General features: G+C 39.1%; 2 protein-coding genes across 6 annotated transcripts in view; one reads left to right on the forward strand and one right to left on the reverse strand.

Annotated features, from left to right (window-relative positions):
• Window positions 1-836: 836 nt before the first annotated feature.
• On the reverse strand, window positions 837-2,445 carry churc1 (churchill domain containing 1). The gene is made up of 3 exons (XM_055185357.2): window positions 2,289-2,445; window positions 1,745-1,951; window positions 837-1,542 (listed from the first exon to the last, which is right to left on the reverse strand). The coding sequence occupies exons 1-3, from the start codon at window positions 2,325-2,327 to the stop codon at window positions 1,450-1,452; spliced, it is 339 nt and encodes a 112-aa protein (XP_055041332.1). The 5' UTR covers window positions 2,328-2,445; the 3' UTR covers window positions 837-1,449.
• A 216-nt stretch (window positions 2,446-2,661) lies between these two features.
• Window positions 2,662-25,927, forward strand: part of znf106b (zinc finger protein 106b) — a 47,805-nt gene continuing 24,539 nt past the window's right edge. For 2 of the 5 annotated variants that reach the window (XM_055185348.2, XM_073856036.1), the window contains exons 1-2: window positions 5,920-6,503; window positions 6,917-6,962. In XM_055185348.2, coding sequence (XP_055041323.2) covers window positions 6,403-6,503; window positions 6,917-6,962 — 147 coding nt within the window. In that variant the 5' untranslated portion in view covers window positions 5,920-6,402. Of the gene's footprint in view, window positions 2,999-3,272; window positions 3,335-3,416; window positions 3,625-5,919; window positions 6,504-6,916; window positions 6,963-7,921; window positions 9,227-9,292; window positions 9,559-25,927 lie in introns of those variants that run through there. The other 3 variants (XM_055185346.2, XM_073856037.1, XM_073856038.1) reach the window with 3 other exon arrangements.

A 25,927-nucleotide genomic window follows, 5' to 3' on the forward strand; every position in this document is an offset into this window, starting at 1 on the left:
CATATTCGCTAGTGGATAAAAACCTTTAAAGGGGACAGAGAATGAAAAACCATTTTTACCTAGTCTTTGTTGAATAATGGTAGTCTACCCACATTCACAAACATACAAAAAGACAGTGCTAAACATGCTAAACATCTCAGTCTCATAGAAATTCCTCTTTTAGAAATGTCAGCCAGAAAACAGCCCAATCTGAAAAACTGATGCTTATGACATCACAGGCATCTAACTGCCCCTCCACTTTAAAATAATTGGCTACATTTTTTGAGTGGCAGCAAAGTCAGCCAATCAGTAATGAGATTGCCAGTAGGGGGAGCCAAATGGGTGCAAAACCACTTGTTTAAAATCCCCCACCCTAATAGAGCTATCTGATTTTAGGATTTTAGGAAGCTTCTAAGGCATTACAGACCCAAACAAAAAAATTTTTGTCTACATGTCACATCACAGAACGAGGATAAATACTCCGTTCAATCATTTTATGTCACCTTTAATAAATTTGTCTTGAAACTTTGAACAATACCCGTTCTTGTCTTAGGACAACTTTGATTAATTTTTTCAATCCACTTAAAAAGCTGACTAATTGATTATTGATTTTTGCTCATCTGGTACAAGCAAAAATGTAAAATTTTACCTGCCATTCATTTTATCCCTAAAATCAATTATTTGGCTTTTGCCATATTTATCAGTAATGATTTGAACTTGCTTTGCATTATTATTTTCTATTTCAAACCTTCTCATCAATAACACACTCTTTCCATAAAAGTGCAACGAATGCATATTTCTATAATTTATAATTTCCACTCTGCATTCTCATCTAATTTGTATAAACAGAGAATAAATAAATACATTTAGTTTATTTAGACAAAGCATACAAAATTATTTTATTGTTGCATTAACACTAGAAATACCGCATGACAATTTACAAAGTACATTTCATGTATTTCCTTAAAAATTTGTAAATACGTTACTCTTGGTTGCATCATTTTAGGTGTATTGTATCTGCCTAATTCAAATGTTTTGTGTTTATCCAATTTGCCTTACCACAGTGAGATAAGGATGTAAATCTGCTTTCTAAGAAACTGATGATCCATGTTAACCTAATCTGCTATACAGTTTCTACCAATCAGGTTAAAGAGAGCGAATCATGGAAAACAATGGATGATCATGGGATAAACAGAAGCTTGAGGAACAATGGTTCCTAATAAGTTTAATATTAAGGAATGACCCTTCAAGCTCAAGTTCCTTTATGAGCACTGTGTACCTAGATGCCACTAGGAACAAGTAGAAATAAAGAGCACAATGCATTCTGCAATATATTCTCCTGGAGTTATACATAACAACATGTATGCTGTTCTCCAGTGCTAAGCGTATGAAAATGCATGTATTACGGCTCCCTTAAAACATGCATCTGTATGAATGCAATTCCCTTTCTTGGCTTTCAGTGCAAATACTTTAAAACAGAGGTGCTGTTTGCCTGGGATCATCCGGCAGCACGCTGATGGAGTCCTCTGCTTTTCCGCACAACATACACAACATTGTGTATTCCTGAAAAACATATACAATTATATTTTTTGTAGCAAAGGCCCATTAAAGTGTTTTTTGAATATGAAAAAATAAAGGGCGTGGCTTTTTCACTGGGCAATAAGTGGATATAGAAAAGTAGGTGTTTAATTTATAAATAAATTTCTAATGGTTCCTATACTGTATAGTAAGTAGTACACAGTAAAGTTGCTTGTATTATTCTCACCTGATAGTCATCCACCACAGTGAAGGTGTATTCATGTCTGGCTATGACATGGTCACAGTTCTTGCACATATGCAGGTAGGTAACAATCTCCTCCTCATCCTCATTCACCACAGTCTTATCACTGATCAACACAAAGTCTCTCTGGTGACAGTTGGCACAGCCAAGAAAGTTCATGAGATATGAACCATTTTCCAAACAGGTATTACCCTGGGCATATGACACATGAAAATAACTTCACATTTCATGAATGCATTACATCCACAAATGTACACTAACATAGTTTATGTTGATATATGCACGCATTCTTAGTGGCATTAAATTAGGATACACATGTGAACTAAACATGAGCATGTAACTTTGTAATATCAGGCAAATTAGGACACGATTTCAATAAAACTCAGATCTACATGCATTGGTATAAAATGTGTTGTTAAATGATGGTTAAAGACTAAAATGTCAATAACATGCGCAGCACTTGCAAAAAAGGCCATTGAAGGAGCATATAACAAACAGTAGTAGAAAGATTGCCGGCAGCATAACTCACCCTGTCTGGATATTCTTTATGCACACAACCAGCACACATTTCAGATAAGAAAAAAGATGAAGAAAGGATTACAGTCACAAAATCACAAAATTCGGTTGCTTCCGCGTTCGTCTTCTTCGCAGACTTACCGATAAATGCAGTGCATTGTTACTGCCCCCCAGCGGTGCATTTATTATGTTTAATCTGACAAATCAACATTTTTTAAAAGTTCTTTGAAAGTTTATTTCTCAGATTTGACCTTCCTTTATTGTTTATTACTTTCAATTAAAATAAATCTGCTTAAATATTGAAATATGGAGTTTTTCGCACTATCAACCAAAGTGTGTTGTGACGTCGAAAGGGCCGCAGCCAATAGCGTTAAAGCACTGGCAAAACCTCCACAGCTTGGTCAGCGTGCTCTGCATAAGCGGCACGCGGATGTTGAATGTAGAAATAAGAGAAACATGCGTTGTTGTTTATTTTGAAAGATGGTCGTTGTTGCTAATGTCTCTTAAAATCGAAATGTGATTTGGTGGTAATGTGTTTGGGATCACTAACGCCTGTCAATCGCAAGAATGTAATCTAGAGTCACTCAAAATTAGTTATTCTGCACTAAGTACGATAAAGAATTTCAGATATAAACAGTCATGGATAACATGAAGAAAAAATGGATGACCAACCTCGACGTTTTAACGAAATGTTCGATCTGCTCTCAAAGTTTTAAAGAACAGGTTGGCTTGTTTGGTAACACGTGGTTACTTTTCAAATCTTTTTTAACCAAGAATGACAGTGAACTTCCCTTAGTAACGTTACAGGTTGAATAATTATTTTATGGGCATTGCAGATACTCGAAGCATAGATTATTTATAATTTATAATGTTATGACATATGGTTGTGTGTTTTGCATTTACTGTATTGTATCATGCTAATTTTCACCTTGTTAGATCCCAAACACATTGATATGCTAGATTTTTTTTGTGATGAAGTTTTTATTTGTTTACGCAGTTTCTGGACAGACATATGCATAGTTATGTTCACCATAAGGCAATTGATCGAGTCATGGGCAGGTACATAACTACTGTGCCTTATTTAAAAATATTTTTATTGTATAATATAAACATTTATGTACTTGCTATGCTTTTCACACAGTGAACAGATGCATCGGTGTTGGGCCTGTGGATCTGTGATGAATCTACAGCGGTACAAGAAACATATTTCTACAGCTGGGCACAGAAACAACCTGACCAAACTCGAGCAGAAAAGACATCGCAAAGAAAAACTTACTGTGGATTACTGCAATACTGAAGTTCATGTAAAGTTGAAAAAAAAATAAAACCAAAAAGAAAAAGAACAAAAGGTAAGATTGTCAACTCATGCATCCAATTGATGTTGTCAATTGTGGCCCTGCCATAAAATTGAGGCTATCTTAACCTCCTAAGACCTGGTATGTGGACATCACGTTTTTTTTTTTTGCAACATAATACTTAATTTTGTGTAACTGGAACCTGTTGTACACAAACATGGACCAATACACTGCTTCATGTTCAAAGAAAAATATTTGGTTTTATATATATATATATATATATATATATATATATATATATATATATATATAAACCCCACAATAGCTGGTAGAAAAAAGACAAACCAAAGCTTGGATCTTAGGAGGTTAATGTTTAGTTAAAGGTATAGCGAAGATTTTCTTTTTCCGGGTGGATCATCAAGACTATTGGTCATCCCAGTTGTCAATCATTCTGATGATATGTTGACGTAAGGCCGTCGTATGTGCTCGTCTCTAGGTTCGCTTTCTGCACATTCGCACTTTCATGTGTGGTGGGCTACGGTTTCAGCCATTCATTGAAGCTCGCGTTTTTCTAAATGTCTGAGGGTCGCAAGAGAAAAAGTGTCTACGAATTCAATTGTATGACGAGAAGAGAAAGGCCTCTGAAGAAAGAAACAAGACCAGAGTGTGTTTGGGAAACTATAGACCCCTTCACGGTTCACGTCACAGGCGGTTCCCACTGCGCATGTCTGGGTCAGAAAAGCCATTACAGCAGATTGAGATGCGTATCATTTGGTATCGTCAAAAATGCCTACTTACGTCGTGGGCTGTAAAATCGCACCAGGTCTTATGGGATTTGATTTTGTTTTACTAATCGTGCTGTTTATAATTTTAATTCATGTGTATTATTACAAAAATGATTTCTGTGCTGAGAATATGAGAGCCGTCTGTGTGTGTGGAAAGTTACCAAAGAGGAAGTAGCTGATGTGTGTGTGTAAGAGCTGAGAGGCTGTGGTTTCGGTTGGGGGTAGAAACCAGCAGATGGGTGGAACGGTACACAGAAGTCACGGTTCGGTTCGTACCTCGGTTCAGACGTCACGGTTCGGTTTAAATTTCGGTACAATGGAGGGAAAAGCAAAACAAAAATGCAGAAGGCAATTTTTTTTAGTACTTAAGATAATCTTAAAACCATAGGTGTCCTTATCTGTGTTATTGTGAGATGTCATGAATATGAACTGAAATGCATTTAACATATCTATAAACTTGTACTCATCTTTCATACAAAGATGGGTTTCAAATGTATTACAAGTTACCTAAATACATTTTTAAATGACATTTTAGCACATTTATTTCATATTAATTTACTAAAGAACAAACAAATGTAGGCTTGTAGGATGCATTATTAGGTGTGTACGACTTCATCAGGCGCTGCAAGAAACGACAAGAGGATGACGTCAGAGTAACGCGAGAGCGATTTAAATCAGCCGCCTCCGCACGATTTCTCGCGGTAGTCTGACGCTGATGGCGCTGCGTGAAGTTCAGCACACTTAAAAAACTGAAAGCAGCTGAACTCGACAGAACTGCTCTGCGTATGCCCGCGCTTTGTCCATTAATTATAAAAATAGAAAAAAATATAAATAGCAGGGCAATTTATCTCCCACTTCTCAGCGTGAGAAATACAAGGTGTGGCATATGAACTGAAATGCGTGTGGTGAATGCGGGTGACTTGAGAGCCCTGATTTGATGTATTTCCAATCACATACCCAAAAACTGCTGACAACGCTGACACAAACTCCTCGTCTTTTCCACCACTCTCTCGCCTGTACTACTGACTGGAAAACTAAAGTTTTCCCAAACTTGCGATCTTAAAGAGGCCGGCAGATCCTCACCACCATTTGCCATACTCGCTGTCGCTGCTTTCTGACTCACTCACTCACTCACTCACTCACTCACTCACTCACTCGACCTGACAAAAAACTGCAGAGTGACAGAGAATGTAGACGGCATAGATATGTGGTAGACGGGCTCTGATAGAGCGCATACACAGGCGGAGCTCGGCTGCATCGGCGCCAATCAGAGCTTCAGAGCTAAAGCGGGGCAACAGATTAGCTGTCCATAAAGAACCCGCGTATCTAACATTAGTTCCGCATTACATTAATTATAATGCACGCAAGTTTTTTTTAATTTTCATACCGTGTATTCTCCGTTTAAATTCGTGCATCGAACCGTGACCCCCGTACCGATTCGGTTCGAAACGAATACATGTATCGTTCCACCCCTAGATAGCGGAAATGAGAAGAGGCCCTGAGGGGAAAACACACAGATAACATGCATGCATTTATTAACAACCATTTACTTTGAGATTATTACATTTGGAAGTGTTTAGATTAATGAGCTTAACTGTTTTTATGAATAATAATGTGTAGAAGGGGAAATAATTGTGTTTATGCATTTATACTTATTACTAGAATAGAAGTGTGTTCAACAACAAGATATGACCAAAAAAGGACAGAATGTTCCAGAGCACAGGATGTTCTGTGTGTGTGTGTCAGGCAACCCCCACAGGCTACAGCAGTGTGTGGTGATGGAGTCAGATGAGGAGGCCAGCCTGTTCAGGGGGAGGAGGAATCTGAAGAGAGAATGACGACACATATCATATAAATACTCATGTCATTTCCTGAGCTGGCCGTTTGTCGTTGCCTGCTGTTAGGACTTGAGATGACCCAGCATGCTGTAACTTTTTCATATCTGATCAATAAATATTCAATTTAGATATTTGTGTCTTTCTCAAAGTATGAACATGCTCTGGACGCCTTAGAAGTCCAACAGTCTTCCGTTAAGTTTTCGCGATTCATGCAGAATCTCAAAAACAAAAAAATGCAACATCTGCAAGAACTTACCGTGCAGACTGGAACAATGCAAAGATCAAAGAGGCTTGTGTTTCTTCATTTGAGGTAAGTCGTCATTTTTCCGCCCTGTTAGATTAAATTATAAAGCCTGGATGGTATGAACAGTTTGACCCCATGCTGCACGCGCACCCGATAGTCATTCAATGTTTACAAACCTTGAAGGGGTCTATTTCACACGCTGGCATGCGCTAAAAGCACAGGTTGCGCTTCCCACGTGAAGTTTCTACTCGAAAGGTAAAGTTTGGCATGCTATTTGGAGAAATCCATTTAAATTCACTGCTAGTAAAAGTCGATGTTAGCTATGATTAAGCGATGCTAGCCTTGGCACAAGTCACAAAAGTGGCGGGGCGGTTCTTTTCAAAAATTTGGGGAAATCTTCCGCTATACCTATTTAAAGGTTTAAATATTTAGTAAAAGTTTTAGCTTTCTTAATGCAATGTGTTTTTTTATCCATTTAGGATTCTGCAAAAGTGTTTTATTTGCTGTCATGGCTTCTGTCCAGAGGTTAGTAATTTTGTGAAATATTGGTTTTACTTGTAAAAAGAATTGAATACAACAAAGTAGAATAGATCTTTTATTGTCTTTGTTAAAAAAAAACATTAAGTGCCTCTTCACAATAACGTAAAACAACAATGCAAAATAAACAATTTGGAGACAATATAATATAAGAATATGAACAATATATAAAGTAAAACAATGAACAATATAGCTGTAAGTAGCGATGATTGGCCTAATTAACTTGTACAATTAAGCGTGTAAATATCAGTGGAATATTTTAATGGGGACACTGACCAGTTTGCAGACTGTAGGAAAAGCAAACCCCATCACTTTACAAAAAAGGGGCCTCTACAGAGCCCTTTGAACACCCATGTGTGGCTATGTTGACCATTTTGCCCTCGCTTTGTCAACAACTTTTATGTCTGTGCAAAATATCACTTTTTAAGCATGCTCAGAGCCTTAAAGTGAACCTATTACATTGCTAAAAACAATGTTTTTTTTTGTGTGAATTTGGTATAATACAATGTGTTTGCGTGGTTTGTGATTCAAAAAACACAATTTTTTACATGCTATACATTTTGTTGCTCCCTGCCTTCCTCAAACGCTGATTTTGTACAAAGTTCTGAAAAACATAGTGTCATCCGATTGGCCAGCCAATCTGTACGTTGAAATTGATCTGATTACCCCTGACATCAGCCGGAAATAAGGGCCTCACTCTTTTATTGATTCTAGGAAGCTTTTTTGCCCGCTGTCATCACTCCATAAAGCAATAAGCCGTCATCTTTGTTTGTTTGGCGCTCTTCCAGCTTACGTGCTTACGTTTGGGAGGAGTAAAGCGCTGACGTATGTGGCTTTAGCAACCAGATGTATTTACACTTGTCCTGTTTCGTCTGAAATGCATTACAGGCCACCTCACGAAGGGGTTTGAGCGATCGGATTTAAATCTGTCTCAAAAACGTTTCATAAGGCATTTACACCTGGGGCCTCATGTATAAAGCATGCGTACGCACAAAACAGGGCTGGAAACGTGCGTACGCCAGTTCCCACGCAAAAGTTGTGATTTATAAAAAACAAACTTGATGGGAGAAAAGGCTTGCAGGGTGGGATATTGGGATGATTCATGTACGCACACTTGCAGGTGATCTGTGATTTATAAAGAGAACATTGCTTTGTTTTATAAGTCTTCATAATTTTTGGTGTATGCTATTTTTGGCTTTTGTGCGTACGTAGACTTTTAGTAAGAATCCTACGCACAGTTTTATACATGAGGCCCCAGGTCTTTTTACGATCAGATAGCTATCCGATCAGAGAAAACGCATGAAGTGACCAGGTGTAAAAAGCCCCTAAGACACTTCTCACCAGGTTTTGAAGATTAGTTCACAATGCAATGGCTTTAGGGGTTAATATCATCTTTACACCTTATTAATATGAGCAGAATCTGATCCAGAAAATGTAGTTGACCAAATTAATCGATCACTTTGCAAGCGGCTTGAGCGGGTAAGAGATTGGTTAGGTAAATTTACTAAAACATTAAACCATGTCTGACTGAATTCATTCATATCAGTAGATATAATAAATGTATTGCCTCGCCATGGTGATATCATTCAAGATATCAAAAATCAGATTGACATGTTGACATGCAATCGCATCAAGCCCCTATTTAAAAGAGTATTTAAAAGTTCAAAGGTCCACAAATCTGCTTTAAATTGAAATTGGCAGAGTTCCTGTTGGGCACAGCTAATGAATGTAATTTTAAAATTGAAATGTTAAGACCAATATATGTACCAAGTCTCCGGACTGTAGGTAAAACTAACCCCAAGGTTGCACTCGGGACCACGCCCGTGTCTGAGCTTCTGCCCATGCCTTATGGCCTACAACTACGATGTGTGTGCCAAATTTCATGTTTCATGTCATAGTATACCAAGAGCTTTAAAAATGCCTGCATAAAAAATAGTTCAATGCATGGCCTGGCAACAGCGTTCGAGATATTAATAATCTGTTAGCATCTCAAATGTTTTGGCATCATGTTGACCAAGTTTGGTGTTAATCACATGAATCCCCTAGGAGGAGTATTTAAAAGTTCACTGTGTAATAACAAGTGTTTTATCTTAAGTTGGCAATTTATTGATGCAGTTACAATGAATTTATCTCTCTTTTGCTTGCACATGAGTGTATTTTTTCAAGAAATGCAGGGTGAAGGAGGGAGAGTGTGACCTTTCTTAGAAAAGTGTGATGTTCCTGTTTTGCAGATAGAACTGAAGAAAACAAGGGTACTGTTTTTGCCCAACAACTATGTGTGTCACAAATTCAAAAGTAAAGATTATTTATAAAGATAAGCAAGGTACAAACAGCTCTTTTAATGAACTGGTTTTGGGCAATTTCCAAGGGTCGGGCTTTGGAGCCTTGTGACAAGACAGAAACAGCATAAAGCTCACTGAGAAACAGAGCGGGGTCATTTGTCAATTGCTTGGGTGTACACTTTAGTAAAATATAAACAGATGGTTCAATATATTGATAATACATACATTTTCTAAAAGATATTTCAAGGTGTGACCGAAAATGCCATGTCCATAATGCTGGAATTGCTCACCTACGTGTATTATTAGGGGTCAAGCCCCGAAGGGGCGTAGAACCCTATTGTTATTGTTAGTTTTCTTATTATTATTATTATTATATATTATTCTTCTTCTTGTTCTTCCGCCATTGAAGTCAATGGCAGCCCATAGAACCGTACATAGGAAAGTTATGAAATTTGGCACACATGTAGAGGACGGTCTCAGAAGTTACTGTAGCAACATTGGTGTGTCTGACTCAAACCCTCTAGCGCCACCAACAGTCCAAAAATCCACTTATGTTCATGCTCATAACTTCTGACCCGTGAGTCCTAGAAACTAAATTCTTGTTTCCTCTGAATCCTTGGCTCATGATGATTCAAATGCACACATTGATGTCATTTGTGTCATGCACATCTTTCCGCCATTTTGAATTTTTCGTAAAACCTACTTTTTCGAACTCCTCCTAGACCGTTTGTCCGATTTGCATGTCCTTTGGTATGTAGCATCTAGAGACACCCAAGACAAAAAGTTATCTAAAGCTTTTTGATAGACTATTGCGTTCTCATATAAATTGACAACATATATGGCGGCGAGCACGCCAAAACGGACGTGAGGCCTTATCTTCGCAAAACTTTATTGTATCGACACGAAAGTTGGTATATGTCATAACACTCATGACCTGAGGGTGCCTGCAACGTTTCGTCACAGCGCCACCTAGTGGTCACGAGATTCGAAAAATGCCTATTTTCGCTTATAACTACTTCAAACTTGAGTCTAAAATAATGAAGGTGGTCTTGTTAGATTCCTTGAGGCATGCCGAGTCAAACGATACCAAACGGTTTTCGGTCGGCCATTTTGGGTGTCGGCCATTTTGAATTTTCTCATTAAGTTTAGTATTTCACAAACAGAATGGCGTATCGCTACGAAATTTGGCATGGTTCATCAGTGACATGTTCTGAGCGCACCTATAAATCTTTAGGACGGCGCCACCTAGTGGTCAGGATATGTAAAAAAAAATTTTAAATCTTTATATCATTTGATTAAATTGCCACTATGACATACAACTTCAGTCTATTGATCCCTTGGCTCATGCTGAGTCCGACTGTACCAAATATGTCTGAGTCAAACCTACTTCCTGTCGGCCATTTTGAATTATATTGAACACCTACTTTTTCTAACTCCTCCTACAGCGCTCGTGTGATTGGCTTGATTTTTGGTATGCATCATGTAGAGACACTCTAGACAAAAAGTTATCAAAAGATTTTCGGTAGACCTATCCGTTGTCGTATAACGCATCAAAGAATGCGAGGGCGAGCACGCCAAAATGTGTTTGTGCCTGTATCTTCAAAAAATTTTGCGTATTAATATGAGACTTGGTATATGTCATAACAGTGATGACTTGAGGGTGCATGCACCATTTCGTCACACTGCCCCCTACTGGTCACGAGATATAAAAATGTCTATTTTTGCTTATAACTACTGCAAATTTGAATGTAAAATTATGAGACAGGTCTTGTTAGATTTCGTGAGGCATGGTGAGTCAAACGATACCAAATGGTTTTTGGTCGGCCATTTTGTGTGTCGGCCATTTTGAATTTTTCTTTAAGTTCAAGTATTTCAGAAACGCAATTGCGTATTGTTATGAAACTTGGTATGGTTCATCAGCAACATGTTCTAGGAGGACTTGTAAACTTTCCGGTGCCCCCTAGTGGTCAAGAGATTTGAAGCTATATCTCTGCATCTCTTTGTCGTATTTACACCAAATTTGGTGGGTGTCATCACAATCAAGACCTGAGTCACAATTTATTTTTTGGTCAGTGCCCCCTAGTGGTCAAGTCATTTAAGGCTATATCTCTGCATCTCTTTATTGTATTTACACCAAATTTGGTGGGTGTCATCACAGTAATGACCTGAGGCACCATCTATTGTTTCGGCACAGCGCCACCTAGTGGTCTCAAGATATGAAAAAATTCATAAAACTAATGCAAACTTAGATCTTAAATCATGACAGTCATCACGTATGAATCATTTTTTGCCATGTTTGGCTTGACCCCGGTATCGCTGCTTGCAGCTATATTTAGGGGTCAAGCCCCGAAGGGGCGTAGAACCCTATTGTTATTGTTAGTTTTCTTATTAGGGGTCAAGCCCCGAAGGGGCGTAGAACCCTATTGTTATTTAGGGGTCAAGCCCCGAAGGGGCGTAGAACCCTATTGTTATTGTTAGTTTTCTTATTATTATTATTATTATTATTATTATTATTATGTTTCCTCTTCCGCCATTGAAGTCAATGGCAGCCCATAGAACCGTATGTAGGAAAGTTATGAAATTTGGCACACATGTAGAGGACAGTCTCAGAAGTTACTATAGCAAATTTGGTGTGTCTGACTCAAACCCTCTAGCGCCACCAACAGTCCAAAAATCCACTTATGTTCATGCTCACAACTTCTGACCCGTGAGTCCTAGAAAATAAATTCTTGTTTCCTCTGAATCCTTGGCTCATGATGATTCAATTGCACATGTTGATGTCATTTGTGTCATGCACATCTTTCCGCCATTTTGAATTTTCCGTAAAACCTACTTTTTCGAACTCCTCCTAGACCGTCCGTCCGATTTGCATGTCCTTTGGTATGTAGCATCTAGAGACACCCCAGACAAAAAGTTATCAAAAGCTTTTTGATAGACCAATGCGTTCTCGTATAAATTGACAACATATATGGCGGCGAGCACGCCAAAACGGACGTGAGGCCGTATCTTCGCAAAACTTTATTGTATCGACACGAAACTTGGTATATGTCATTACAGTCATGACCTGAGGGTGCCTGCAACGTTTCGTCACAGCGCCACCTAGTGGTCACGAGATTCGAAAAATGCATATTCTCGCATATAACTACTTCAAACTTGAGCCTAAAATCACGAAGGTGGTCTTGTTAGATTCCTTGAGGCATGCCGAGTCAAACGATACCAAACGGTTTTCGGTCGGCCATTTTGGGTGTCGGCCATTTTGAATTTTCTCATTAAGTTCAGTATTTCACAAACAGAATGGCGTATCGCTACGAAATTTGGCATGGTTCATCAGTGACATGTTCTGAGCGCACTTATAAATCTTTAGGACAGCGCCACCTAGTGGTCAGGATATGTAAATAAATTGTTTAAAATGTTTATATCATTTGATTAAATTGCCACTATGACATAAGACTTCACTCTATTGATTCCTTGGCTCATGCTGAGTCCGACTGTACCAAATATGTCTGAGTCAAACCTACTTCCTGTCGGCCATTTTGAATTATATTGAACACCTACTTTTTCGAACTCCTCCTAGAGCGCTCGTGTGATTGGCTTGATTTTTGGTATGCATCATCTAGAGACACTCTAGACAAAAAGTTATCAAAAGCTTTTCGGTAGACCTATTTGTTGTCGTATAACGCATCAAAGAATGCGAGTGCGAGCACGCCAAAATGTGTTTGAGCCTGTATCTTCGCAAAACTTTTGTGTATTAATACGAGACTTGGTATATGTCATAACAGTGATGACCTGAGGGTGCATGCACCATTCCGTCACACTGCCCCCTACTGGTCACGAGATATAAAAAATGTCTATTTTTGCTTATAACTACTGCAAACTTGAATGTAAAATTATGAGAGTGGTCTTGTTAGATTTCGTGAGGCATGCCGAGTCAAACGATACCAAATGGTTTTTGGTCGGCCATTTTGTGTGTCGGCCATTTTAAATTTTTCTTTAAGTTCAAGTATTTCAGAAACGCAATTGCGTATTGTTATGAAACTTGGTATGGTTCATCAGCAACATGTTCTGGGAGGACTTGTAAACTTTCCGGTGCCCCCTAGTGGTCAAGAGATTTGAAGCTATATCTCTGCATCTTTTTATCGTATTTACACCAAATTTGGTGGGTGTCATCACAATCAAGACCTGAGTCACAATTTATTTTTTGGTCAGTGCCCCCTAGTGGTCAAGTTATTTAAGGCTATATCTCTGCATCTCTTTATTGTATTTACACCAAATTTGGTGGGTGTCATCACAATCAAGACCTGAGTCACAATTTATTTTTTGGTCAGTGCCCCCTAGTGGTCAAGTCATTTAAGGCTATATCTCTGCATCTCTTTATTGTATTTACACCAAATTTGGTGGGTGTCATCACAATCAAGACCTGAGTCACAATTAATTTTTTGGTCAGTGCCCCCTAGTGGTCAAGTTATTTAAGGCTATATCTCTGCATCTCTTTATTGTATTTACACCAAATTTGGTGGGTGTCATCACAATCAAGACCTGAGTCACAATTTATTTTTTGGTCAGTGCCCCCTAGTGGTCAAGTCATTTAAGGCTATATCTCCGTATCGCCTTATTGTATTTACACTAAATTTGGTATGTGTCATCACAGTTATGACCTGAGGCACCATCTGTTCTTTTGGCACAGTGCCACCTAGTGGTCTCAAGATAGGAAAAAAATGCTTTTTTTTCATAAAACTAATGCAAACTTAGATGTTAAATCATGGCAGTCATCACGTATGAATCATTTTGTGCCATGTTCGGCTTGACCCCGGTATCGCTGCTTGCAGCTATATTGTTAGTTTTCTTATTATTATTCTGCATCTTGTTCTTCCGCCATTGAAGTCAATGGCAGCCCATAGAACCGTACGTAGGAAAGTTATGAAATTTGGCACACATGTAGAGGACAGTCTCAGAAGTTACTATAGCAAATTTGGTGTGTCTGACTCAAACCCTCTAGCGCCACCAACAGTCCAAAAATCCACTTATGTTCATGCTCACAACTTCTGACCCGTGAGTCCTAGAAAATAAATTCTTGTTTCCTCTGAATCCTTTGCTCATGATGATTCAATTGCACATGTTGATGTCATTTGTGTCATGCACATCTTTCCGCCATTTTGAATTTTCCGTAAAACCTACTTTTTCGAACTCCTCCTAGACCGTCCGTCCGATTTGCATGTCCTTTGGTATGTAGCATCTAGAGACACCCCAGACAAAAAGTTATCAAAAGCTTTTTGATAGACCAATGCGTTCTCATATAAATTGACAACATATATGGCGGCGAGCACGCCAAAACGGACGTGAGGCCGTATCTTCGCAAAACTTTATTGTATCGACACGAAACTTGGTATATGTCATTACAGTCATGACCTGAGGGTGCCTGCAACGTTTCGTCACAGCGCCACCTAGTGGTCACGAGATTCGAAAAATGCCTATTCTCGCTTATAACTACTTCAAACTTGAGCCTAAAATCACGAAGTTGGTCTTGTTAGATTCCTTGAGGCATGCCGAGTCAAACGATACCAAACGGTTTTCGGTCGGCCATTTTGGGTGTCGGCCATTTTGAATTTTCTCATTAAGTTCAGTATTTCACAAACAGAATGGCGTATCGCTACGAAATTTGGCATGGTTCATCAGTGACATGTTCTGAGCGCACTTATAAATCTTTAGGACAGCGCCACCTAGTGGTCAGGATATGTAAATAAATTGTTTAAAATGTTTATATCATTTGATTAAATTGCCACTATGACATAAGACTTCACTCTATTGATTCCTTGGCTCATGCTGAGTCCGACTGTACCAAATATGTCTGAGTCAAACCTACTTCCTGTCGGCCATTTTGAATTATATTGAACACCTACTTTTTCGAACTCCTCCTAGAGCGCTCGTGTGATTGGCTTGATTTTTGGTATGCATCATCTAGAGACACTCTAGACAAAAAGTTATCAAAAGCTTTTCGGTAGACCTATTTGTTGTCGTATAACGCATCAAAGAATGCGAGGGCGAGCACGCCAAAATGTGTTTGAGCCTGTATCTTCGCAAAACTTTTGTGTATTAATATGAGACTTGGTATATGTCATAACAGTGATGACCTGAGGGTGCATGCACCATTTCGTCACACTGCCCCCTACTGGTCACGAGATATAAAAAATGTCTATTTTTGCTTATAACTACTGCAAACTTGAATGTAAAATTATGAGAGTGGTCTTGTTAGATTTCGTGAGGCATGCCGAGTCAAACGATACCAAATGGTTTTTGGTCGGCCATTTTGTGTGTCGGCCATTTTGAATTTTTCTTTAAGTTCAAGTATTTCAGAAACGCAATTGCGTATTGTTATGAAACTTGGTATGGTTCATCAGCAACATGTTCTGGGAGGACTTGTAAACTTTCCGGTGCCCCCTAGTGGTCAAGAGATTTGAAGCTATATCTCTGCATCTCTTTATCGTATTTATACCAAATTTGGTGGGTGTCATCACAATCAAGACCTGAGTCACAATTTATTTTTTGGTCAGTGCCCCCTAGTGGTCAAGGTATTTAAGGCTATATCTCTGCATCTCTTTATTGTATTTACACCAAATTTGGTGGGTGTCATCACAATCAAGACCTGAGTCACAATTTATTTTTTGGTCAGTGCCCCCTAGTGGTCAAGTCATTTAAGGCTATATCTCTGCATCTCTTTATTGTATTTACACCAAATTTGGTGGGTGTCATCACAATCAAGACCTGAGTCACAATTAATTTTTTGGTCAGTGCCCCCTAGTGGTCAAGTTATTTAAGGCTATATCTCTGCATCTCTTTATTGTATTTACACCAAATTTGGTGGGTGTCATCACAATCAAGACCTGAGTCACAACTTATTTTTTGGTCAGTGCCCCCTAGTGGTCAAGTCATTTAAGGCTATATCTCCGTATCGCCTTATTGTATTTACACTAAATTTGGTATGTGTCATCACAGTTATGACCTGAGGCACCATCTGTTCTTTTGGCACAGTGCCACCTAGTGGTCTCAAGATAGGAAAAAAATGCTTTTTTTTATAAAACTAATGCAAACTTAGATGTTAAATCATGGCAGTCATCACGTATGAATCATTTTTTGTCATGTTCGGCTTGACCCCGGTATCGCTGCTTGCAGCTATATTTATTATTAGGGGTCAAGCCCCGAAGGGGCGAAGACCCCTATTGTATTTGTTAGTTTTCTTTTTACAATTATTATTAGTTATTCTTCTTCCGCCATTGCGGTCTATGGCAGCCCATAGAACCGTACGTAGGAAAGTTATGAAATTTGGCACACTGATAAAGGACACTCCAGTGTGTCCCCACAGCAAATTTGGAGTCTCTATGTCTAACCCGCTAGCGCCACCAACAGTCCAAAGTTGCACTTATGTTTTTGCTTATAACTTCTGGTCCGTATGTCCTAGAAACACAATTCTCATTTCCTCTGATTCCTTGGCTTAAGACGATTCGAAAGGACCCTATGACATAATTTTCCGTCATGAAAATTTTTCCACTATTTTGAATTATTCGTAAAACCTACTTTTTCGAACTCGTCCTAGAGCTTTTGTCCGATTGCCACGAAAATCGGCACGTAGCATCTAGAGACACTCATGGCAAAAAGTTATCAAAAGAATTTCAATACACCAATCCGTTGTCGTATACCGCCTTAACAAATTTTACATAGAGTGCAAAAAAACTGATTTTAGGCTGTATCTTCGTCAAACTTAGGCCTATTGACATGACACTTGGTACTTGTGATGCCAGTCAGGAACTGAGGGTGCATGCACAGTTTCGTCGCAGCGCCACCTAGTGGTCAGATTAATGTATTACACGCCTATAACTTTGGCTGCGGTCAATGTATTGTCACGGGACTTGTTTCCTTGGAGTTTTGAATAGTTGTTGAGTCCAACGATACCAAACATGCTAGATTTCGCCTTACGGTTAACCATTTGCGGCAAAACAGCACTTAAAAAACACGCGTGAATACCTCCGCGGGCGTTTTTCCGATCGACTCGAAAACACCATAGGAAGAAACTAACCTTACCTTCTGAACAAAAAGTGCTATTGGCATTATATTAAAATTTTCATCAGAAATGGCCGAAAATTGCAAAAAACGAAAAATTACCTTCAAATTTTGTGTTTTTTACACATAAATGGTTTATAACTTCGTAACAAAAAGAGATTTTTTCACCAGATTTGATACGCTGATGCATGAGCACATTCTGAGTCTACACAAAAAAAATTGTATGCTTTCACCACTAGATGGCCTTATAATTGAACAAAACCTTTGATATCAAGCCAGCTCTATGGTCATACAACTGTTTCTTCACTAAACTTAAGTGTATAGTCATAAAACTAGCTAGATGTAACACAATCATGACCTAATGTTGCATGCACAATTTTGTCATTGCGCCACCTACTGGTTTTGAGGTAGAATGTGTTTTTTTGCCTAAAACTACTACAACAACACATCTAAAACCATAAGTCATCATGGATTATTTCTTTCATGGCTTTGACTATAATCACTGGTGGTTGCCAATTCACTCCCTAGCAACCATTGAGAATACCTTATCAACCGTTTTTGCAAAAGCTATATCTCTACATCAGAACATCGTAGAGACACCGGGGTGGTCTCTTTTGACTCATTAAACTTGTTGTAACATGATGTGACCCACTACAAACACCACTCACATGTCCTTCAGTGCTCTAATGTTCCATGATTGTCAATAACAGAAGGACGATTGCAGTAGACAAGAACTTAGATTGTTTTTGTTGATAACTTTTTTGTTTTTTCATCTAAAATTATAATTTTTACCTAGGTTCTTCAATCTGCTTATCCAATCTCAATTTTACATCATTTTGTGCCCTTTTCGGCTTGACCCCGGTATCGCTGCTTGCAGCTATATTTAGGGGTCAAGCCCCGAAGGGGCGTAGAACCCTATTGTTATTGTTAGTTTTCTTATTATTAGGGGTCAAGCCCCGAAGGGGCGTAGAACCCTATTGTTATTGTTAGTTTTCTTATTATTATTATTATTATTATTATTATTCTTCTTCCTCGTTCTTCCACCCAAAAGTCAATGGCAGCCCATAGAACCGTACATAGGAAAGTTATAAAATTTGGCACACATGTAAAGGACAGTCTCAGAAGTTACTATAGCAACATTGGTGTGTCTGACTCAAACCCTCTAGCGCCACCAACAGTCCAAAAATCCACTTATGTTCATGCTCATAACTTCTGACCCGTGAGTCCTAGAAACTAAATTCTTGTTTCCTCTGAATCCTTTGCTCATGATGATTCAATTGCACACATTGATGTCATTTGTGTCATGCACATCTTTCCGCCATTTTGAATTTTCCGTAAAACCTACTTTTTCGAACTCCTCCTAGACCGTTTGTCCGATTTTCATGTCCTTTGGTATGTAGCATCTAGAGGCACCCCAGACAAAAAGTTATCAAAAGCTTTTTGATAGACCAATGTGTTCTCGTACAAATTGCCAACATATATGGCGGCGAGCACGCCAAAACGGACGTGAGGCCGTATCTTCGCAAAACTTTATTGTATCGACACGAAACTTGGTATATGTCATTATAGTCATGACCTGAGGGTGCCTGCAACGTTTCGTCACAGCGCCACCTAGTGGTCACGAGATTCGAAAAATGCCTATTTTCGCTGATAACTACTTCAAAGTTGAGTCTAAAATCATGAAGTTGGTCTTGTTAGATTCCTTGAGGCATGCCGAGTCAAACGATACCAAACGGTTTTCGGTCGGCCATTTTGAGTGTCGGCCATTTTGAATTTTCTCATTAAGTTCAGTATTTCACAAACAGAATGGCGTATCGCTACGAAATTTGGCATGGTTCATCAGTGACATGTTCTGAGCGCACCTATAAATCTTTAGGACGGCGCCACCTAGTGGTCAGGATATGTAAATAAATTGTTTAAAATCTTTATATCATTTGATTAAATTGCCACTATGACATAAGACTTCACTCTATTGATTCCTTGGCTCATGCTGAGTCCGACTGTACCAAATATGTCTGAGTCAAACCTACTTCCTGTCGGCCATTTTGAATTATATTGAACACCTACTTTTTCGAACTCCTCCTAGAGCGCTCGTGTGATTGGCTAGATTTTTGGTATGCATCATCTAGAGACACTCTAGACAAAAAGTTATCAAAAGCTTTTCGGTAGACCTATTTGTTGTCTTATAACGCATCAAAGAATGCGAGGGCGAGCACGCCAAAATGTGTTTGAGCCTGTATCTTCGCAAAACTTTTGTGTATTAATATGAGACTTGGTATATGTCATAACAGTGATGACCTGAGGGTGCATGCACCATTTCGTCACACTGCCCCCTACTGGTCACGAGATATAAAAAATGTCTATTTTTGCTTATAACTACTGCAAACTTGAATGTAAAATTATGAGAGTGGTCTTGTTAGATTTCTTGAGGCATGCCGAGTCAAACGATACCAAATGGTTTTTGGTCGGCCATTTTGTGTGTCGGCCATTTTGAATTTTTCTTTAAGTTCAAGTATTTCAGAAACGCAATTACGTATTGTTATGAAACTTGGTATGGTTCATCAGCAACATGTTCTGGGAGGACTTGTAAACTTTCCGGTGCCCCCTAGTGGTCAAGAGATTTGAAGCTATATCTCTGCATCTCTTTATCGTATTTACACCAAATTTGGTGGGTGTCATCACAATCAAGACCTGAGTCACAATTTATTTTTTGGTCAGTGCCCCCTAGTGGTCAAGTTATTTAAGGCTATATCTCTGCATCTCTTTATTGTATTTACACCAAATTTGGTGGGTGTCATCACAATCAAGACCTGAGTCACAATTTATTTTTTGGTCAGTGCCCCCTAGTGGTCAAGTCATTTAAGGCTATATCTCTGCATCTCTTTATTGTATTTACACCAAATTTGGTGGGTGTCATCACAATCAAGACCTGAGTCATAATTTATTATTTGGTCAGTGCCCCCTAGTGGTCAAGTCATTTAAGGCTATATCTCCGTATCGCTTTATTGTATTTACACCAAATTTGGTGGGTGTCATCACAATCAAGACCTGAGTCACAATTTATTGTTTGGTCAGTGCCCCCTAGTGGTCAAGTCATTTAAGGCTATATCTCCGTATCGCTTTATTGTATTTACACCAAATTTGGTATGTGTCATCACAGTCATGACCTGAGGCACCATCTATTGTTTCGGCAAAGCGCCACCTAGTGGTCTCAAGATACAAAAAATTGCTATTTTTTCATAAAACTAATGCAAACTTAGATCTTAAATTATGACAGTCATCACGTATGAATCATTTTTTGCCATGTTTGGCTTGACCCCGGTATCGCTGCTTGCAGCTATATTTATTATTATTATTCTTGTTCCGCGTTCTTCCACCCAAAAGTCAATGGCAGCCCATAGAACCGTACGTAGGAAAGTTATGAAATTTGGCACACATGTAGAGGACAGTCTCAGAAGTTACTATAGCAACATTGGTGTGTCTGACTCAAACCCTCTAGCGCCACCAACAGTCCAAAAATCCACTTATGTTCATGCTAATAACTTCTGACCCGTGAGACCTAGAAACTAAATTCTTCTTTCCTCTGAATCCTTTGCTCATGATGATTCAATTGCACACATTGATGTCATTTGTGTCATGCACATCTTTCCGCCATTTTGAATTTTCCGTAAAACCTACTTTTTCGAACTCCTCCTAGACCGTTCGTCCGATTTGCATGTCCTTTGGTATGTAGCATCTAGAGACACCCCAGACAAAAAGTTATCAAAAGCTTTTTGATAGACCAATGCGTTCTCGTATACAGTGACAACATATATGGCGGCGAGCACGCCAAAACGGACGTGAGGCCGTATCTTCGCAAAACTTTATTGTATCGACACGAAACTTGGAATATGTCATTACAGTCATGACCTGAGGGTGCCTGCAACGTTTCGTCACAGCGCCACCTAGTGGTCACGAGATTCGAAAAATGCCTATTTTCGCTTATAACTACTTCAAACTTGAGTCTAAAATCATGAAGGTGGTCTTGTAAGATTCCTTGAGGCATGCCGAGTCAAACGATAACAAACGGTTTTCGGTCGGCCATTTTGGGTGTCGGCCATTTTGAATTTTCTCATTAAGTTCAGTATTTCACAAACAGAATGACGTATCGCTACGAAATTTGGCATGGTTCATCAGTGACATGTTCTGAGCGCACCTATAAATCTTTAGGACAGCGCCACCTAGTGGTCAGGATATATAAATAAATTGTTTAAAATCTTTATAGCATTTGATTCATTTGCCACACTGAAATGAGACTTCACTCTATTGATTCCTTGGCTCGTGCTGAGTCCGACTGTACCAAATATGATAGAGTCAAACCTACTTCCTGTCGGCCATTTTGAATTATATTGAACACCTACTTTTTCGAACTCCTCCTAGAGCGCTCGTGTGATTGGCTTGATTTTTGGTATGCATCATCTAGAGACACTCTAGACAAAAAGTTATCAAAAGATTTTCGGTAGACCTATCCGTTGTCGTATAACGCATCAAAGAATGCGAGGGCGAGCACGCCAAAATGTGTTTGAGCCTGTATCTTCGCAAAACTTTTGCGTATTAATATGAGACTTGGTAAATGTCATAACAGTGATGACCTGAGGGTGCATGCACCATTTTGTCACACTGCCCCCTACTGGTCACGAGATATAAAAAATGTCTATTTTTGCTTATAACTACTGCAAATTTGAATGTAAAATTATGAGACTGGTCTTGTTAGATTTCGTGAGGCATGCCGAGTCAAACGATAACAAATGGTTTTTGGTCGGCCATTTTGTGTGTCGGCCATTTTGAATTTTTTCTTTAAATTCAAGTATTTCAGAAACGCAATTGCGTATAGTTATGAAACTTGGTACGGTTCATCAGCAACATGTTCTGGCAGAACTTGTAAACCTTTTGGCACCCCCTAGTGGTCAAGAGATTTGAAGCTATATCTCTGCATGTCTTTATCGTATTTACACCAAATTTGGTGGGTGTCATCACAATCAAGACCTGAGTCATAATTTATGGTTTGGTCAGTGCCCCCTAGTGGTCAAGTCATTTAAGGCTATATCTCCGTATCGCTTTATCGTATTTACACCAAATTTGGTGGGTGTCATCACAATCAAGACCTGAGTCATAATTTATGGTTTGGTCAGTGTCCCCTAGTGGTCAAGTCATTTAAGGCTATATCTCCATATCGCTTTATCGTATTTACACTAAATTTGGTATGTGTCATCACAGTCATGACCTGAGGCACCATCTATTGTTTCGGCACAGCGCCACCTAGTGGTTTCAAGATACAAACAAATTGCTATTTTTTCATAAAAATATTGCAAACTTAGATGTGAAATCATGACAGTCATCACGTATGAATCATTTTTTGCCATGTTTGGCTTGACCCCGGTATCGCTGCTTGCAGCTATATTTATTATTATTATTCTTCCTCTTCCGCCATTGAAGTCAATGGCAGCCCATAGAACCGTACATAGGAAAGTTATGAAATTTGGCACACATGTACAGGACAGTCTTAGAAGTTACTATAGCAAATTTGGTGTGTCTAACTCAAACTCTCTAGCGCCACCAACAGTCCAAAAGTCCACTTATGTTCATGCTCATAACTTCTGACCCGTGAGTCCTATAAACTAAATTCTTGTTTCCTCTGAATCCTTGGCTCATGTTGATTCAATTGCACACATTGATGTCATTTGTGTCATGCACATCTTTCCCCCATTTTGAATTTTCCGTAAAACCTACTTTTTCGAACTCCTCCTAGAGCGTTTGTCCGATTTGCATGTCCTTTGGTATATAGCATCTAGAGACACCTCTGACAAAAAGTTATCAAAAGCTTTTTGATAGACCAATGCGTTCTCGTATAAATTAACAACATATATGGCGGTGAGCACGCCAAAACGGACGTGTGGCTGTATCTTCGCAACACTTTGGTGTATCGACACGAAACTTGGTATATGTCATTACAGTCATGAACTGAGGGTGCCTGCAACGTTTCGTCACAGCGCCACCTAGTGGTTACGAGATTCGAAAAATGCCTATTTTCGCTTATAACTACTTCAAACTTGAGTCTAAAATCATGAAGTTAGTCTTGTTAGATTCCTTGAGGCATGCCGAGTCAAACGATACCAAACGGTTTTCGGTCGGCCATTTTGGGTGTCGGCCATTTTGAATTTTCTCATTAAGTTCAGTATTTCACAAACAGAATGGCGTATCGCTACGAAATTTGGCATGGTTCATCAGTGACATGTTCTGAGCGCACCTATAAATCTTTAGGACAGCGCCACCTAGTGGTCAGGATATGTAAATAAATAGTTTAAAATCTTTATATCATTTGAATACATTGCCACTATGACATAAGACTTCACTCTATTGATTCCTTGGCTGATGCTGAGTCCGACTGTACCAAGTATGTCTGAGTCAAACCTACTTCCTGTCGGCCATTTTGAATTATATTGAAGACCTACTTTTTCGAACTCCTCCTAGAGCGCTTGTTTGATTGGCTTGAATTTTGGTAGGCATCATCTAGAGACACTCTAGACATAAAGTTATCAAAAGCTTTTCGGTAGACCTATTTGTTGTCGTATAACGCATCAAAGAATGCGAGGGCGAGCACGCCAAAATGTGTTTGAGCCTGTATCTTCGCAAAACTTTTGTGTATTAATATGAGACTTGGTATATGTCATAACAGTGATGACCTGAGGGTGCATGCACCATTTCGTCACACTGCCCCCTACTGGTCACGAGATATAAAATATGTCTATTTTTGCTTATAACTACTGCAAACTTGAATGTAAAATTATGAGAGTGGTCTTTTAAGATTTCGTGAGGCATGCCGAGTCAAACGATACCAAATGGTTTTTGGTCGGCCATTTTGTGTGTCGGCCATTTTGAATTTTTTCTTTAAATTGAAGTATTTCAGAAACACAATTGCGTATTGTTATGAAACTTGGTATGGTTCATCAGCAACATGTTCTGGGAGGACTTGTAAACTTTTCGGCGCCCCCTAGTGGTCAAAAGATTTGAAGCTATATCTCTTCATCTCTTTATTGTATTAACACCAAATTTGGTGGGTGTCATCACAATCAAGACCTGAGTCACAATTTATTGTTTGGTCAGTGCCCCCTAGTGGTCAAGTCATTTAAGGCTATATCTCCATATCGCTTTATTGTATTTACACTAAATTTGGTATGTGTCATCACAGTCATGACCTGAGGTACCATCTATTGTTTCGGCACAGCGCCACCTAGTGGTCTCAAGATACGAAAAAATTCATAAAACTAATGCAAACTTAGATCTTAAATCATGACAGTCATCACGTATGAATCATTTTTTGCCATGTTTGGCTTGACCCCGGTATCGCTGCTTGCAGCTATATTTAGGGGTCAAGCCACGAAGTGGCGTAGACACCTATTGTTATTGTTAGTTTTCTTATTATTATTTTTCTTCCTCGTTCTTCCACCCAAAAGTCAATGGCAGCCCATAGAACCGTACGTAGGAAAGTTATGAAATTTGGCACACATGTAGAGGACAGTCTCAGAAGTTACTATAGCAACATTGGTGTGTCTGACTCAAACCCTCTAGCGCCACCAACAGTCCAAAAATCTACTTATGTTCATGCTCATAACTTCTGACCCGTGAGACCTAGAAACTAAATTCTTGTTTCCTCTGAATCCTTTGCTCATGTTGATTCAATTGCACACATTGATGTCATTTGTGTCATGCAAATCTTTCCGCCATTTTGAATTTTCCGTAAAACCTACTTTTTCGAACTCCTCCTAGAGCGTTCGTCCGATTTGCATGTCCTTTGGTATGTAGCATCTAGAGACACCCCAGACAAAAAGTTATCAAAAGCTTTTTGATAGACCAATGCATTCTCATATTAATTGACAACATATATGGCGGCGAGCACGCCAAAACGGACGTGAGGCCGTATCTTCGCAAAACGTTTGTGTATCGATACAAAACTTGGTATCTGTCATTACAGTCATGACCTGAGGGTGCCTGCAACGTTTCGTCACAGCGCCACCTAGTGGTCACGAGATTCGAAAAATGCTTATTTTCGCTTATAACTACTTCAAACTTGAGTCTAAAATCATGAAGGTGGTCTTGTTAGATTGCTTGAGGCATGCCGAGTCAAACGATACCAAGCGGTTTTCGGTCGGCCATTTTGGGTGTCGGCCATTTTGAATTTTCTCATTAAGTTCAGTATTTCACAAACAGAATGGCGTATCGCTATGAAATTTGGCATGGTTCATCAGTGACATGTTCTGAGCGGACCTATAAATCTTTAGGACAGCGCCACCTAGTGGTCAGGTTATGTAAATAAATTATTTAAAATCTTTATATCATTTGATTAAATTGCCACTATGACATAAGACTTCACTCTATTGATTCCTTGGCTCATGCTGAGTCCGACTGTACCAAATATGTCTGAGTCAAACCTACTTCCTGTCGGCCATTTTGAATTATATTGAACACCTACTTTTTCGAACTCCTCCTAGAGCGCTCGTGTGATTGGCTTGAATTTTGGTATGCATCATCTAGAGACACTCTAGACAAAAAGTTATCAAAAGCTTTTCGGTAGACCTATCC

The sequence above is a fragment of the Misgurnus anguillicaudatus genome, chromosome 18 (assembly GCF_027580225.2).
Source record: "Misgurnus anguillicaudatus chromosome 18, ASM2758022v2, whole genome shotgun sequence".
NCBI classification, from domain to species: Eukaryota; Metazoa; Chordata; class Actinopteri; order Cypriniformes; family Cobitidae; genus Misgurnus; species Misgurnus anguillicaudatus.